At 43.9% G+C, this 13,922-nt stretch overlaps 1 protein-coding gene across 5 annotated transcripts in view; it reads right to left on the bottom strand.

Moving 5' to 3' along the window:
- Nucleotides 1-10,542: 10,542 nt before the first annotated feature.
- POLD3 (DNA polymerase delta 3, accessory subunit) overlaps nucleotides 10,543-13,922 on the bottom strand; it is a 44,739-nt gene continuing 41,359 nt past the window's right edge. For all 5 annotated transcript variants that reach the window (XM_086340794.1, XM_086340790.1, XM_086340791.1 and 2 more), the window contains exon 12: nucleotides 10,543-12,773. In XM_086340794.1, coding sequence (XP_086196920.1) covers nucleotides 12,571-12,773 — 203 coding nt within the window. In that variant the 3' untranslated portion in view covers nucleotides 10,543-12,570. The remainder of the gene's footprint in view (nucleotides 12,774-13,922) is intronic.

Here is a 13,922-nt window from a genome sequence, read left to right as displayed (position 1 = left end):
ATCCCAGGGACGGGGGAGCCTGGTGGGCTGCCGTCTCTGGGGTTGCACAGAGTTGGACACGACTGAAGCGACTTAGCAGCAGCAGCACCACATTAAACATTTGTTCAATCAACAGTAAATTGCTGAAAAGTCAGTTTGGTTCTGAAACATACCCAGAGCATAGTCTGTGCAGGGCCCTATAGGAGACAAAAGTACAGGCCTCTCCCACCAGCCAAGTGTGGGTAGTGAGCACTAAGATCTCTGACTCTTGGGCCCATAACCCCACTCGGGGAGCTAACAAGCCCATTATGATACTCTCAGAAGTCTACTGGCAGTGGTCACTCATGCTGATCTCCCCACCGACTCAGCTTCTACTAGAGTTTTCTTCCTTCCCAGTACTTTCTTTCTCAAGGACTGTGCTGGGTCTTCATTGCCGCCTGTGGGCTTTCTCTAGTTGTGGTGCAAGGTCTTTTCATTGCAGTGACTTCTCTTGTTGCAGAGCATGGGCTGTGGGTATGGAGGCTTCAGTAGTTGGACCATGTGGGGTCAGTAGTTGCAGCTTATGGGCTCTAGAATGTGGATTCAGTAGTTATGGAGTACAGGCTTAGTTGCTCCATGGCATATGGATCTTCCCTGACCAGGGATCAAACTCGTGCCCCCTGCATTGGCAGGAGGATCCTTAACCACTGGACCACCAGGGAAGTCCCTTCTTAGTACTTTTTTAGCCCCCAGTCCACAGGGTTCTATCAGCTTTACAGACCCTCCGCTTACATCTCCAGGAACCACACCACATTCTCAGCAGCAGCAGCCACACACCTGAGTGCCTCACTGTCAGTGAATTGGTCATTCACCAATGTGAGGTACCTTTCAGCTTCCTCCTAGGCCTTGGGGAGTTTCATGCTTCCTATAGCTCTTCCTGTTTCCTGTCCCTATAGCTATAGAGAGAGGAGTGGACTGAAAGGTCAAAGATGAAGTTCTGCCACTGACATGCCCAGTGGTCTTGGTAAGTCACCTGGCCTCCCTAAGCCTGGTTCCTTATCTACAAAATGGGGTGCTATCTGCCCACCTACCCTAGGATGTAAGGAAGGGGTACAGATGTCCCTTTTGACTGTACTAGGGCTCTCTCCGTAATGGCAGGTCTTGTCTTCCATGATTTCCTTTGCCTTTAGAATGACACAGTCCTTTCCACAGTCACAGGCTTCTCAACAGTCTGGCTCAGCCTACCTCTCTGGCCTCAGCTTGGGTACAATCTTTCTGTCGATCACTGCACCTCAGCCACATTCCACCAGGGTCTTTACATGTGCCTGAAATCCTTTACCCGCCTTGCCTGGCCAACCCCTACTTATCTGTAAAGTCTGAGCTTAAATGTCACTCTTGCTGGGATAGCACCCTGATGACCCCCAACATAGTTAGGCCCATTACATCTTGTCACAGTGGCCTCTGCAGATCCTTTGTGGGGCTTATCACAGCAGTCCTTAAATACCTGTGCATGCCATAATTTATTTGGTCGCCTCTCCCTTTCAAAACTCTATGAGGGCAGGTTCTGACTCATTCATGACTGTATATTTTCAGGGATTGGCAGAGTGCCCATCCCAGAGACACAAGGTAACTTATATATATATATATATAGAGAGAGAGATATAGATTTGGCTGCACCCAGTCTTAGTAGCAGTACATGGGATCTTCTGTCTTCATTGTGGCATGTTTGGGTTCTTTAGTTACAGCATGTAGGATCTTTAGTTGCAGCATATGCAAACTCTTAGTTTTGGCATGTGGGATCTAGTTCCCTGACCAGGGATGGAACCTAGGCCCCATGCTTTGGGAGTGTGCAGTCTTAGCCACCGGACCACCAGGAAGTGCCAAAGTAACTTTTTTAAATGAATGAACTCTTATCATCTTAGAGCATCAGGAATAGCAATCTAATGGTTTCATTTTACAGCTGACAGAATGAAGGCCCAAGGAAGATAAAATGACTTTCCCCAGAAGGCATGGCCAGTGAGTGGAAGAGGTAGTTTTAGAATTCATTCATTTAAGAAATCTTCTCTAAGAGCCTACTATGTTCCAGGCACTGTCCTAGGTGCTGGAGATGGAACTATGGCCAAAGTAGGCCCTGACCTCCTAGGACTGACTACACTGTGGTGGAGGAGATAAGCAGATAAACAAATAGCACTTATCATCATTTCAGGTGTTATATATCTGTGAGGAAAGAGGTACTCTGAAGACAAAATCCCATAAGCAGCGAGGACTCAAACCCATGTTTTCTGCTTCCAAGTGCAGGCTCTTTCCACTACACCACGCTGCCTGCCCTAAGTAAACAAACAAAACCATAATTTATGAGGCTCCTTCAGCTGCCTGTGTGTGTGCTTGGTGGGGTGAAACCCTCATGAAGTCCATGAAAAAGGGCCAACATCATCAGAAGCAGCAGCTGACTGGCTTGCCTGCTGAAGCAGGTGTCCCGGCGTTAGCCAGCCTGGCCTCTACTGCCTTGAAACTTCACATCTGGCGCCCAAAGAGAGAGGGAGTGTGTTTAAATAAGACAGTTATTGACCAAGTGGATTGAGGAGGTTGGAGTTGGCTCGTATCTGGGAATGATGCAAACCGCGAGGGGACAGTACTCAGGAGGCGGACAGAAAAAACAGATGGGCTCACACTGCAGGCATGACTATGAGCACCCCAGCCCCCATCACTGGGGCAGGCAGGAGGAGGCCTCTTCACTGCCGGAGATCTGTTTACTTTTCACTTATAAAAGAGCCCTCTGATGCCTGATTTTGGAGACATAGAATGTGTACTCAGACCCCTGGCTTTCCTCTAAACCGTTTCAAGTAGAAGTGTGGTTGAAACAAGAGTTCGGAACGTATACAGAAGGACATGTCAGCCCACTGAGAGGGACAGGTGATCAGAATCACAAGGCTGACCACTTGAACACTCTCTCCTAATTCGGCAGAGCATCAGATGTGATAGGCCGATGTGTTGTCTATAACAAAGGTTAGTTGAAAAACAAATGAAGGATGACAACTCACTTTTCTCACACAGGTAAGATTAAAATCCAAAGCACTGCTTTGAAAATAATGATAATTATTTACTGACCAAACACTATGAATTGGACACTTCCTGGTCTCTCTTCCTCATACTGATCTGCTTGTAGATACTGATATTATCTTCATCTTACAGATGAGCAAATCAAGGCTCAGGGAAGTCCGATGACTTCTGAAAATTCACACTGGTAATGAATGGGCATTCAGCTCCAGTCTTTCTCAACTCTAAAATCCAAGTACTTTCTATTAATACAAAACCAAGAAGTGACATCCACTTGCTTGAAAGCAAAAAGTGACACTTTCAGGCTGCTCGGCTGCTTCTAATGTGTCATTGGCTAAGAAGTTACGCAACTCAAGCCGTGAGTTACACACAATTTTAAGTAAGGGTGGGGGCTTCATGCAAAGGCTTCAGGATAGCTGGTCCCCTATTTTAGGGTAAACCTAGGAGTTTGCAGCCAAAACTCCTCACTGCTAGAGTAGAAGCCTATCATTGTCCAGTCCCGAGCATAATGGCTGTTCAGTGAGTGCCTGATGTGAACCCTCGTTACAATATGCAAGATGGTCAGGAGAGGATGGTGATGGGACCCTCAGTCTGCCCCTCAAACCCCAGCTCTGCCAAGGCTAGCCAGATAGCCTCTCTTAATTTCTTAATTCACAAAATTGGGCTGATATCTACATTTCACAAAATCATGAGTAAATGATAAAGTATATGAAAGCACCTGGGTGTAATAGGTGTACAATAAATACAACCTTAGTCACATTTATTCATTATTCATAGGAGATGAGTTTAGTTGACCAGTCTGGGACTGTGGGTCATTTTGGCCCAGAAAATTCCAGGGAGATACAGTCAGTTCCAGGTCTAAATCAGAGTGTGTGTTCGTGCGTCAGAGAATGGCCTACATGGTTCCTTAGTGGAACCGTGGAACCAATCCCATCTCCATGGTTTAACGAGGACCATGGCTCAGGCAAAAGCCGGAGGATTTCCAAGCATGAGATGACCCAGCAAAAGGCTACTCAGGCCACATTTGAAGTCACCCCAATCCTCTCCTGTCCTGAGTTTCCAAGGGGATCACAGAAATTTGCCTGAAACTAAACTAAATCCAGTTTCATATTGTGTTCGTCTGCTTGTTCAATCTCAAGATACAGGTGCCGTTTGGCTTTGATTTATGACCTATTTCAGATTGGTGATTCTCCCTTCAGGCTACAAAAGGTGATTTTTCTAATGTACGAATCTCAGATGTTACAATTTATCAATGGCTTTCTATTGCCTATTGTCTAGACTATTCAGCAAGCCTCTGTGATGTGGCCTCTGCCTACTTGTCTCAAAACCCACTGTTCCGTCCCTCGCTAAACCACCTGTGTCTGTGTTCTCAGTTCCATCTGACCCTTTGAGACTCCATTAACACTCTGTGCTCTCCCATGGGTCTATGCCTCTTATGTAATATGTCCTGTTCCTTTCGCCTGGGGTGCTCTTCACTTTCCCAGTTGACAAACTTTTATTCTTAGTTTACTAAGAACTTTATCCCGTGAACCCTTAATCCCTAAGGCAGTCACAGACAACCCTTCTCTGGGCCCACACCGACTGTGGGCACATACTTCCTTCATGCAGCGGAGGGAGGACATGACACAGTGGAAAGAAAATAGGTTTCAAGTCAGAAAGCCTAGAGTTTAAACTCTGGCTGTCCTCCCAGGCCAGCTGGAGAGATGTAGCCTTCCAGCCTAATGTATAGTCCACTCGTGTGGTTCCCCTTATGTAAAGACAGATGCAGGGACTTGTAGCCAAAAGATTTAGTGACCTGAACCACCAGTAAGGTCATCTCTATCTGACAATTCTGAAGTTATAATTAATTTTACTCCTTTTGTTCCAGCCTCCACATTGGCCCACACATCCATCTGACAGGGAATCAGCTTCCTATACAGGTTTGCTAATCGCAGTCACTCAAGTATTCTAGTTCCTCCAATTTTTCATTATAAATTTATTATTGAAAACAAATGCATCTCACCTCTGCCACTTACTGGCCAAATCATTTAAACTCTGAGCCTCTGTATCATTTGTTGATGAAAAGTGTTCTGAGGATTAAAGAAAATAGATCTAGCACAAATTCTGGCCCACAGTAAGGACTGCTGCTGCTGCTGCTAAGTCACTTCAGTCATGTCCGACTCTGTGCGACCCCATAGACGGCAGCCCACCAGGCTCCTCCATCCCTGGGATTCTCCAGGCAAGAACACTTGAGTGGGTTGCCATTTCCTCCTCCAATGCGTGAAAGTGAAGTCGCTCAGTCGTGTCTGACTCTTAGCGACCCCATGGACTGCAGCCTATTGGGCTCCTCCGTCCTTGGGATTCTCCAGGCAAGAGTGCTGGAGTGGGGTGCCATTGCCTTCTCTGACAGTAAGCACTAGTGTTTTATCATTACAGCATATTTTAACTATTTGTCTATGTCTCTCCCTCCACTAATTCCTCAAGGTCAAGAAATTCATCTTTGTATCCCCAGCATCTAGCACACAGTAAACTTTTGACAGAAGTCTATGAGATGCACAAGACATACATACATGTTTGGCCTTTACAATGACTTTCAGTTCCAGGAAGCAGAGAACTTGGATGTGGTTTTCCTTTGTCTTTCATAGCAGCCACCATGACTGTTGGGCAAATCAGTAAGCATTCATTCAAGGCACATTCATGAGAAGACCAACACATTCTTCTTAGCAGTTGCTCTACAGTGGAAAAGTTACATGATGTGAAGTCTGAAGACCTTGGTTCTAGCCTTAGTCCACCTCCTTACTGGGAGTGGGGTTAAGCATACTTGATAAATGACCTGGGCTTGTTTTCTACAAAACAAGGGAGAGAAAAACCTTGAGGTTTATCACAAGGGTGAAATAAGATCAAGTGAAGCAACACAAAAAGGTGGAATATAACTAAGAGGGAGAAGGGAAACTCTCCTATCAGGCTTCATGGTTTCAGGAAAATGGTTCTGCTTCCTGTACCTCCTATACCAGGAGAGGCTAAAAAAAAAACAACCCACAATACCAGATTATGCTGTTTATGCAATCATCACATATCTTTTAGGAAAACCTGGTTTGAGGAAGACTCCCTTGGTCTAATCCAGAGCCATCAGAGGCTAACACGCATCCTGAAGCCACTTTACTACCTGTGAACTCAACATGGCTTCAATAGGGCAAAAAAAAGCCAAATTTTTTGATTTTCTTACAGAGGTTAAGTCAAAGGCAAGGCCAAGAATTGGACAATCTTTTCCAAGGAAAAACAGCATTCTTGATTTAGACTAAAAGCAACTAAATGAATTACTTAGGAAACTATGCTCGATTCAGAAGAATTTCCTGATGATCTAAAAATTAATCATAAAATTTTATTCTAGCCTCTCTTTAAATTCTTCCTAACATTTATTAGTTTACTTATCTAACTATGTAATTTAGTAAGTATGGTATACTGAACATAATTGAATCTTTGTTTATAAATTCAAGACCACTTGGCAGGAATGCTGTAGAGAGGACTCAGGCAGAAGATGGGTGGTTGAGTTGGATAAACAGTAAGATCACCTTCAAATCTGACAGCCTGGGATCTGAACAACCTAGCTGTATTTTCACTTGTAAAAATGAACATGAATCATAATCAGGCAGTATGGAAGTGTGAGCTAATATAGAGCCCAAAGTGGTATAGCATAGGGTTAAGGCTGCAGGCACTGAAGCCAAATTGTCACGATTGATAGCCTGCCTGTCACTTGCTGACTCGGTGATCTTGAACAAGTTGCATTATTTCTGTTTCAGTTTCCTCATGTGTAAAATGGGAAGAAAAAAAAAAAACTTGTCTCTTAGGGTTGCTGTGAGGATTAAGAATTAATATATCTGGGAGGAAGAGGCAAGATAGGAATAGGGGATTAAGAGGTACAGACTACTAATATAAAATAAGTAAGCCACAAGGATTTACAACACAGGGAACATAGCAAATATTTTATAACTATAAACTAAAACTTTTAAAAATTGTGAATTACTATATTGTATACCTAATATTATATATCAACTATACCTCAATTTTAAAAAAAGCTAATACATTCAACATTCTTGGAACAGTACCTGCCACACAGTAGGTGTCCTGTTTTGTGTTAGCTAAAGTGGAAGTGGAAGTTGCTCAGTCGTGTCCGACTCTTTTCGGCCCCATGGATTATACAGTCCATGGAATTCTCCAGAATACCGGAGAGGGAGCCATTCCCTTCTCCAGGGGATCTTCCCAACCCAGGGATCAAACCCAGGTCTTCATTGCAGTCAGATTCTTTACCAGCTGAGCCACTAGGGAAGCCCTTGTGTTAGCTAAATATATGTCAAAATGGGGCTTCCCCAGTGATGCCAGTGGTAAAGAACCCGCCTGCCAATGCAGGAGACATAAGAGATGCTGGTTTGATTCCTGGGTCAGGAAGGTCCCCTAGAGAAGGAAATGGCAACCCAATCCAGTATTCTTGCCTGGAGAACCCCATGGACAGAGGAGCCTGGCGGGCTACAGTCCATAGAGCTGGAAAGAATCAGACACAACTGAAGCGACTTAGCACAGTATGCATGTCAAAACACTAGGGACTAACTGCCCATGCATCATTTTATTGGAGCCTGAAAACAACCCTTTAGTGTAGATGGTATAGCTCATTCTAAGGATGAAGAAACAAGTTCTTGGAAGATGAGTACCTCACTTGATGTCAGTGCCTGGCACAGGGTTTGAATCCAGGCCCACTGCCTCCCAACTTGTGTTGCTTCCATCACAGCTTCCTGCTTCCCCAGTATGTCAAAATTGTTGTGTGTGTGCAAAACTGAGTTGAATTTACACTGATCCAATATATGTAGATCCTGCCTTTTGAATAACCCTGGGTACATGCTTGCTATCTTGTCAATATTCTCATTTTTAAGGTAGGGCAGAAATAACCCCAGTAAGGATTCACTTGATCATGGTTTACTTACACCATGATTATGTAAATAGTCATGTTCAAACAGCTAGAGAAAAATCCACTAAAATGGTGAGCCTCCCTCAGCCTGTTTCTTGTCTTAAATCCTGTTATTCTTTACATGGGACTATGGATTTTGCCCATTATGATTATCCCGGTTCTGTTCTGAATTAAGTCCCTCTTGCCCCTCACCTAAGCACCATCTCAGCTGCTATACAATGCTCTTTAGTGTGCGTGTGCTCCACTCCAAAATGCTAACCTCTGAGCTCTTGCAATCCCTCAAGTACCTTATCTAGGACTAAATATAACTATTCTTCAACAACTCCCTGACCCTTTGGATTTGAATGACCAAAGCAGATACTGAACAATGTGATTTTTTCCCATTCTTCATGAGCAGTTCAGTAGAAGACATAAGAACCTTGAGAAAGCAAGCCTAAAGGACTGAAAAAAAGACTAGCCGTGAAGAACTTTGAGTGTTAAAAAAAGGGGGGAGGGGGAAGCCAAAGTGAAGCCTCAAAAAACAAGAAGTCTGGCAAAAAGCAAATGAGAAAAAAGAAGGGCAGAGGTGGTGGAGGAGCCAGACGATAGTTAGGGGTTGAAATGAAGGGGAATTCTAGAGTTAAGGTGGGTTTGGATCAGAAGCCTTCCCAAGTTTCTCAGGCTCAAGAGCCTGGGTGGCAATCTGTGGGTGGCCCACACTTAAGAACACACGAAAAAAAACTGGACACAGATACAAGTGGTGAGAAGTGTCAAGCAGCAGGGAGTGGCAAGAGTCAATCCTAAATGCAGTCATTTGGGTACAATGTGCCCTTCAGAGAGGGCATGGTGACAACATGGGCTGATTTACAGAGCCGCCAGGGTAATAATTCAGAAAGCAACACTGCCTTTTCCCAACAAAACGAGGCAGCCCCAGAATGTTTCATGGTGGTAAAAAGCTGCATGACAGCATACTGAGGTCCCAGAACCAATGAAAGGAGACAAGTTTACCAAAACGAGTCTTGACACAGAGTACGTTTCTGGCAAATATGTTATTATGCACTCACTCTACTCAGGTCCTGGAGCAACTATTTCGTTTCCTTATATGGCCCTTCTCTTCAGCTCTCTCCTGTATAATAACTAATGTCTTCTTAGAGAAACAAAGAAAAGGAATAGAACTGTTCCACTCGTCCTCTGCTTTTTTCAGGGAAATGAGCAGAGCCACATATCACTGAGATGTCAGAGGAGAACTACCAGTTTTTTAAAATCACTTTTTAAAAACTTGAAATCACTTCTGCTAGAGAAAGTTGTGTTGATGCAGGAAGACAAGGGAAAATACTGCAGCTGCCTATCCCGACTGCCAGAATTAAGCAGTCGTACTTTAACCAGGACACTTTTAATTCCATCAGAACTTTAAATATCACTAGAACTAAGATACAACGTGCGAGCATGGGTAGAAACACTCCCTATATGGCACACAAAATCAAAGACAATGCCAGCTGTCATGCTTAAACAAACATCAACTTCTAATGTTACTCTTCTTAAAATTCTTCAATTGGCCCCCACAGTTTTCAAATAAAATCCAAATTCCTTAGCAAGACCCCGACTTCGCTTCTCGGTTTATTTTCCTCCCTATTTCCAAATTCTAACAGTTCCTTTCCCCCTAAAAGTCCTGTTCCTCTGCCTGGAAAAAATCCTTTCATCTTTGCCTGGTAGAATCCTACTCATCCTTCAGAAAAACTGCTTAGTTTTCTCTCCTTTGGGAAGACTTCCCCAACACCCGCCCTCCCGTGGGCTCTCAGAAGACCCTGTGCTCATTTACAACTGCACTCACCATATGATGCTGCAATTTCATTTTACCTCCTTATTTCTTCTACCAGTTCCTGAGGACAACTAGTAGAAGAAACTAGGATTTCTATAGAATTTCTAGGATTCTATAGTCTAGTGGTCACGACAGAAGCCTGACGTGATGTACAATGTCTTCATGAATAGTAAAGATAGTCATTTGTGAATCTTACTTTCTCTCAGTAGGAAAATATACTCTCTAAAACCTTGCATAAAACAGTATAACAATCTTCGTTCCCTCTTTGACTACATTTACAGCCAGAATGATGATTTTGAAAGAGTGTAACATCTGGGTCATATCCTCGATAACATTTCAGGAAGCTGGTGGCTAATTGCATCATTTATGACATCAAGAAGGAAGCCATCATTTGCAAAGCACCTACGTGTTCTGAATTTATTCTGTATATAAATTACTTCACCCTTGACAATCCACGGTAACTTGTCTGAGCTCTAGTTTGATAAAGAACCTGAGGTTTAGAAATCTGCCCGTGGTCATACAGCCAGCAAGTAGTGAAGCCAGACTAACACAATGTGCAGGATCAGGACAAGAATTTCTTCTCAAGGAACTAAAACATGAGGTTGGCTGAAACTAAGATTTCCCACAGGGCTGAAAAGTGATGAAGACAGCAAATAACTTGTCCATCTCAGACTATGGGTATGCTATTTTAACAATATAAACTGAAAACCAGCCTTCTTCCTGTTCAGAGTTTGAATAATTGCATACACTCTTGCTGTCCTGTCAAGTAACAGACTCATCAGACACTCAGTTTGAAGCACTGTTTTAAAACAACTTCTCAAATTTATTTAACTCATGTGAATAACATGGTAGTTTTTTTTTTGTTTTTTGTTTTTTTTTACAAAAAGAAAAAAACAGCCAGTACTTACTACTTACCAAGCCTCACAGACGGCTCAGAGTGTAGGCAGCGTACTGGGCACAGTGATCACAGGATTTGCATTATCCTTGCAAAGACAGAACTCCACCAGCACCAGAGGTTTCCAATTCGAAATGTGATTTTATTAGAGATCCCAATGTAATTTTTTAAAAAACGACTGGATTGTTGCTTTTTTAATTTTCCATTTCTAGTTAGAAAAATGACTAGAGGCAATGACAAAAATAACCATTTAAAAGGGATTCCTCTCCAGATATTTTTTTGTAAAGGTTTAAGTTCAGCCCTTCCAGCCTTCTCTCTGTCCTTTTACGTTTTAAAAAGAAAGAGGTTTGGAATATGTCAACCTTTACTCAGCTTGCTCACAAAGCCTCTGTCTTCTCAAGTTGTAGACATATCGCCGGGACTCATCTCCCAAACCTCTGGTTTTAATCAAGTCCATGGGGTGCCTGGCTGGAGGGGCCTGGATGACAGTTGCTTAAAGAAGCTCCTATTAATTAAAGGTCAGTCACAAACCTAACCTTAAACAGTAGATGGCTGACTGCATCACTTACAACATACACCAGGCAAAGGTGGATGGAGAAGAGGCAAGTCAGACATCCCTCCTCTGTTAGTCATGAGTCAGGCCAGCAGCTGAGCCTGCATTCCTTCCCTCTCCTTGGAGCTCACTGTGCAAGGTCGACCACACCACCTCCACCCCCCAAGCTCACTGTCCAGCCATACAGGAAGTTGCTTCCAAGTTTTCACTAAATAAATGATTTTCCACGAATAAAAAATGAAAATGTTGAGATGTACCAATGACTTGGCTCTCTCCATCTCTTCTTGGGGAACCTTTACTTTTAAGCACGTGGGGAGTTAAAACTACAGAGGAGCGACACTGACAGCCAAGGTGCTTTACCTCTTTCTCATTACCTTTCTGGAAAACTGCTGTTTCTAATATTCAGGTTCCTTGAAGAGGAGAAATTTTACTTAACTGTCGTACACTGTGTGTAAGAAGGGACTTCTCTTTTTAGCCTTCATTTCACTGTGTGGGTTTCCCTCTCTACGTCTTGACAGTGGGAAAGGGAGAGCGGAGAGGAGACAAAAATCACAAAGAGCAATATACAGCACACCCTCCGCCAGCAACATGACAAGTCCTCTAATATCATCAGTGCTGACTCTAAGTAATTTCTGGGGGTTGAATACATCATGACTTTCTATTTGTGCTCTGCCTCAGGCTTTTCCCTAACCACTAATTGCAAGTAAAGGTCTAGAGAGTAAGAGCTTTTGTGAAAGGGCTAGAACACAAGTAACATGCTGGTCTGTGGCCAGGTGTGTCAGTGTACTTTATAATGGAGGAAAAGAGGATTACAGGCAGATTTTTGTTTCAGCCTTAGTCCAAGCTTTAAAAGACTTACAGAAAATACTTCACACAGAAGGGTGGTAGTGGGGAAGGGAGGGTAGGGGGATGATAGACACACCCAGTAAAATTCAGGGATAAAAAAATACCTGCATAAGTCCACGGAGCACAAAAGAACGAGGAGGATCACTTCCTGAGCCACACATGGATGGGTAAGGGCAAAGGATGGGTAGGACACAGTGGATTAGCCACTAATGGCTTCAGTGATAATTCAGAAACCTGTTCCAATATATTTTTGGAGTGAAACCTTCTCCTGGACAGGTCAAAATTGTGCTTAAAAAATGTCATTAGAAGGTAACAGCTTTTTAAGTATTCTTTTGCCTCTTGCGTCCAGGTGATTTCTTTTTTGCTGAAAACCAGAAGCCGTATAAACCTTACAGGGTGGAAGAACAGTCTTTTGACACAGGTGAGGCGAGGCGCTGGATGAACTTACACAGTAAGTGAGAGTCTGTACGTCCTGGGCTTGTCCCTTGACCACACCACATCTCTGACCTAACAGAGATGGCAGTTCACTTTCTCTGGAAGAAGCCAGTAATGGCCACTTGTCTATTGGCTTTGCCCATAGCAGCAGTTCCCTTCTTTGGGCCCTTTCGTTCCTCTTTGGGTTCCTTTTTCACAGCCATGGCAGGAGGCCTATGGACAGAGGAAGTCTTCATCTTAAGCTCTTCTTCACTATCTGTGCAGGATTCACTCTCGTAGACTTTCTCAGTCACTGGTAGAACGAGGGGAAAAACAGGATATGAGTGGGTTGAGTCATTTAGAACACTGCTCTCGAGACAGAATAAGCTGTCTGGTTCACTCCAATCCCCTCAGTCCCACTGACCAAGAGAGGTGTGCTCACCGATCACCACAGCTTAATACTGCTGGGAGATCAGATCCCACCTCAGGCTGGAGGCAGTATCTTGAGCTCACAGGCCTGAGCTGTGGCTCAAAATCAACATTACCCCTATCCTGTCACTGCTGTGTCCCATCTTTGAGTGGGCCCATATCATTTGATTGCCCAAATCCTGCATTTGGGCCTTGGTCTGTGCTAGCTAACTGCCTGAACCCTGTATGAGAACCGTCTGCTTCCAATCTCAAACACTTGCTTCTACCTCCACGCTCTCACTGACTTCTTCAGTCTCACCTCCTGACCCACAGTGCTGCCATTGCCACCTCTGGTTTTCCCGCTCTTAGTCTCGGTTCCACCTGCTAGTCCCCGTCCTGCCTAGCTAGGCTCACTGCCATGGTACCTCCTGGCTAGCCCTGCCCTGATGTCACGAGGCTCCACGTGTCCTAAGTACAGAGAACTGGAGATTAGCTAGTTCCTCCCTTGTGCAGTTCTTGGTTCTCAGTGACCCAAGATTTAGCAGTGGTCTGCATCATGAAGACACTATCTCAGGCAAACTCAATCAGATGGCAAACCTGATAGTTTTAAGGAAAGACGATGATAAAATGAGAAAGTTACCAGTACTTTTACTCCCTGTCGGCCAAGGGCATATTTTGCCTTTTCTCCTACCAAAATATTCACTGAATTCTTCCTACAGGAAACTTTAAAAAAATCTACATGAGTGAGGAGTCACTATAAGAAAGCCCCCAGGGCACAGGCACAGACAGTGGCTTCCAACAATGATGTTCCAGAACCGACGAGGTTCTTCAGTACTACTGCAGTGTGCACGGCAACCACAAGAAACAGTACAATGCCACCCTCCTGTGACTTTAGAGAGATGCAGCAGCTGCACAACCAACACCACCTAAGCCCTTTCTCAGCACATGATGAAAAACCGGAGAACTCCTTTTCTTAGCGGAACAGAGTAATATGCATATACATGCATATACATAATATGCATAATACATATTCAAGTGAGCAAAGTGAAAGGTA

The sequence above is a fragment of the Bos grunniens genome, chromosome 15 (genome assembly GCF_055505025.1).
Source record: "Bos grunniens cultivar Pamir isolate PY7600 chromosome 15, Bosgru_T2T1.0, whole genome shotgun sequence".
Taxonomy (NCBI): Eukaryota; Metazoa; Chordata; class Mammalia; order Artiodactyla; family Bovidae; genus Bos; species Bos grunniens.
This window is presented reverse-complemented; position numbering and strand designations above follow the sequence as displayed.